Source organism: Nicrophorus vespilloides, unplaced genomic scaffold (assembly GCF_001412225.1).
Source record: "Nicrophorus vespilloides isolate i.1.1-1 unplaced genomic scaffold, Nicve_v1.0, whole genome shotgun sequence".
Lineage (NCBI taxonomy): Eukaryota > Metazoa > Arthropoda > Insecta > Coleoptera > Silphidae > Nicrophorus > Nicrophorus vespilloides.
The window spans coordinates 1-4,104 of record NW_017096092.1 but is presented as its reverse complement, the minus strand read 5'-3'; the positions used below and the strand labels follow the sequence as shown (position 1 = coordinate 4,104).

Below are 4,104 nucleotides of genomic sequence, written 5' to 3'. Positions count from 1 at the left end.
TTGTTATTTAATATGAAACACACTGTAGTTCCAATTATTTGAAATTTGGCAGCGAATTACAAGAAATCTATAAAACGTACAAATGTTGCTTTATACTAATTTCATTCTCTACAGTTTTAGCTTTTATATGCATGTTTAATATTAATAATAGCAACGAAGATCGTCGAGATATAGAAGAAAAATGTAGACACTGCACTTTTCGAATGTATTTATACTTTTAACTCAAAAAAACGTGTTTATTATTGAATCTATAAGAGACACAGATTCGTTTTTGTTATTTAATATGAAACACACTGTAGTTCCAATTACTTGAAATTTGGCAACGAATTATAAGAAATCTATAAAAAGTACAAATGTTATTTAATACTAATTTCATTCTCTATAGTTTTAGCTTTTATATGCATGTTTAATATTAATAATAGCAATAAAGATCGTCGAGATATAGAAGAAAAATGTAGACACTGCACTTTTCGAATTTTAACTAAAAAAAACGTGTTTATTATTGAATCTATAGGAAACACAGATTCGTTTTTGTTATTTAATATGAAACACACTATAGTTCCAAATACTTGAAATTTAGCAGCAAATTACAAGAAATCTATAAAAGACACAATAATAAGGCTGCACTCATTTTATTCCTTATAGTTTTATCTTTAATTTGCGCATTTTGGAATCAATCTGGCATAAGTTATATGAATGAAAACGTAAGAACACAGACTTAACTGCGATTTGCATTTGGAATGTTGTAGTTATCGATTTATCGAGTGTGTATTTCAACAGAAGCCAACCTAAAGCAGGTTTAAGCTGTCTCCGTCGGTTCGCCGATTCCGAAATTGGCCAATTGTTCCATTTTCGGTAGCAGCGAGAAAAGATAGAGAATGCAAATCGGAAAAGCGCGCACACGTAATCGGGATTTACGAGCACAGAAATGGAAAGTAATAGAACTTACCTTCATGCTGGGAAATCCGATGCCGACGAGGAAGTTGGCCAACCAATTGACGAGAACTGCGATCGACATCGCGGCCGGTCTAGGTCCCTGCGAGAAGAGCTCCGCCGTAATCATCCATGGAATCGAACCGGGTCCAACCGCGAAGAACACCACGAAGCTGAGCGTCGACACCACGGACAGGTACGACATCCAGTCGATCATCTCCTGCACATATCCAAAGAACTCCTATCAGGGAAGTAGTAACGGTGTTCTTTCCCGACGGAGAGGAGTGACCCAAAAGAGAACAACGACAAAAGAACAAAAAAAAAAGAAGGATACAACCAATGGAAACAACAACAACAACAAAAAAAGATGAAAGAACTGAGTATAGTAGTTCCACGTTGATTGTTAGTGGCGATGATCAGTGTTAGTTTTTTGGTGTGTCTTCGAGTGTTCATGCAAGTGTAGAATACTAACGAGTCACGCAATCAACGAATTGCCTACGTTAATCATGATTCGGCGATTGCGCCCTCTATGAATCTAAATAGAAAAACACCGTCAATTCAAGGTACAAATTTAATTAAAACACTCTTTGCGGACGAGTGGCGTATATATCCGCCATATCCTAATTATGATTGATTATGACACCTTGAATCTACGTTGGTTATAGTACAAAATTATACACGGCGTGCAATTATATATAAAATATATTTTTTCTCTCTGAATCGAGTAAAATGATTAATAGTGTGCCTTGATTGGTGTGTATAATGAGAATTTTTTTGTTAAATTCACTTGAGATTTAGTGTTTTTTTTTGTTTGTTAATATAATAAATAAATTTGGTGTCGTGAGAGTGTGTTGAAAGAAAAAGAAAGCAAAAGAAAACTTGAGTTAACAAAGATACATATTTACAGCGTCCCTCCTCCACCTTGTCAGGAAAGTCTTGTAGTACTTGGGGGTGATGAGGGGATCGAAAAGAAGCGGGGTTCTAAATCACGTGAAGATGTGCTTTAATTTATCGTCACTGCGCGTCCATTTGAACAGTGATTTTGTTTTCGTTATATAAAAGTGATATTAGTGATTCGTCCTTCAAGCGGTAAATAATAATTTAAACAAAAAAAAGTTTGATTAAAGCACATTGCACTGGTGTAAAGGCGAAACGAAAAGATAGTTGAAGAAGACATGCAAGGGTTTTGGTTAGTAGCACAAATATACAACAAAAAAATATACATATTTATATACATAGAAGAATAACAACAGTTCATATGACCTGAATATAGGTTAGGTTTACACTTAGCTTGTTTTTTTTTTAATTATGTCAAATCTGTCAATAATTAACCTAAAACTGTTGACGTTTCACCTATCAATTATTATGTACTAATGTAAATTGTCACAAAGTAAATTACAAAAATGATTGAATTTAATTCTAATAAAAACTAAGAAAATCGATTTTAAGTAAGACTGAAACACTGAAAATAATCTTTATGATAATTTCTAAGACAAATGTTAACCATTAATTTACCTTATAAACGTCACATGATTTAATAAATGTATTTCGATTATCGAAATGTGGTTACAAACAAGATCAAGAGTTTTATGAACCGATTGATCAAATGACATAAATCAATTATCGAATCGAAACTTCTCGACCGTTCTAACCTAATAACCTGAACGAAATCCAATTTCAGATTGAAAACAAACTGAAAACTATTTGTTTGTTTTTTTATTTCACCTGAAATTAAAATTCCTGAAACTATACAAACCTTCACAAAAACAAATTGTTTCAATACAAATAAGCACGAATTTATCTGCGACACGTGTGTAAAATACAAAAAAAAAAACAAAAATCCGGTCGGAAAGAGCGTATTTACATATATAGGAGGATGGCAATTAAAATCGCGGGATTACCTTGTTCTAAAAAAAACAAAAGCGAAATGTACAAAAAAAAAAGGGACGCGCGCGTAGATCTATTGGGGTTTGGCAATGATGTTTTAATCATCGGGCTTTTAGCAACAAATTGGTACGAAATCCATTTACGTCCGACGGTTTACGTCCGCTAATTGACTTTTATTCATTAAACAAACACGACCCGATCATGTTTTATAATAATAATAATCCAAATTGTTGGGTCGATGCACCGCGAAAAAAGCAACGCAAATGAGTAGTCATTATTAGTTGTAGACACAATAATGAAACATTGATCTTTGTTGAAATTTAAATTCTTGTTACTATGGAAACTATGGCTTTGTTTTTGCAGATCCGTAATGCGGTAATTTATGGGAGGTCAGAGGGTGACGCGGTTTTTTTGATGTACGTCACGTGCACGCGTTTGTGCATTTTATAATTACAAATTGATTAAAGATTTATGGAAAATTCGGTTTTGTTTATAGCGGCGAGGCGTGGGTGTGTATTTCGATATTACCGAACGATAATAATTGCTGGAATTTTCGCAATGCGCGGACCGAATCCGATAATTAATAATGAATGATGCACTGCGGGCGGCTTCGAGGGCGCACGTTGCGCAAGGGGGCGGCACGTTGCCTTTTGTTACTAACCTTTATGAGGAACGAAATGGTGATGAAGATGGAGAAGATGAACATTCCACCGAGGCCGTAGAGGTGGAGCGTCCTGCGGCCGGTCCTGTCCATCAACGGGATGGACACCAGGGTCATTCCGACCATTATCGCACCGATGCCTATGGTCGCGAACTTTGCGCTCTCGTCCGTCAGGCCGCTGCTCGTGAAGAGACTCGTCGAATAATAGAACACCTGATTTTGAATCAAAGGAAAAAAGATAATTAAATATATCACCAGGTTTTAGTTGGTATTTAAAATGTCACTTTTTTGATATAAATATGCAACTGTACAATCATCAATAACTATATTTACTTACATAAAACTTTCAAGTTGGTACTTAAGCAAACAAAGTACATTGATTTTTGCATAACGATTGTCTTTTGTAATTAATAAACAATTATGTCAAAAAGTGTAACGGTAAAAAGAAACTGAATAAATCAATAGTTTTCGTAAGTAATCCGTACTACTTGTCAATCATCAAGTGAATTAATATGTATGAGCTATACCTGCAATAATACTTGCGTAGTTTCCGTAATAAGTATCAGGCATATTTGTGGTAAGTATGATATACTTGTTCATGTACTTGTGTAGTTTTCTTAATT

At 34.6% G+C, this 4,104-nt stretch overlaps 1 protein-coding gene across 1 annotated transcript; it reads right to left on the bottom strand.

Annotated features, from left to right (window-relative positions):
• Positions 1–799: 799 nt before the first annotated feature.
• LOC108569492 (glucose transporter type 1-like) lies at positions 800–3,694 on the bottom strand (the record flags this gene model as incomplete). Its single annotated transcript, XM_017931062.1, has 2 exons — positions 800–1,153; positions 3,482–3,694. Coding segments are annotated over 2 exons (567 nt in total), but the record flags the coding sequence as incomplete, so codon positions are not given.
• Positions 3,695–4,104: the final 410 nt, after the last annotated feature.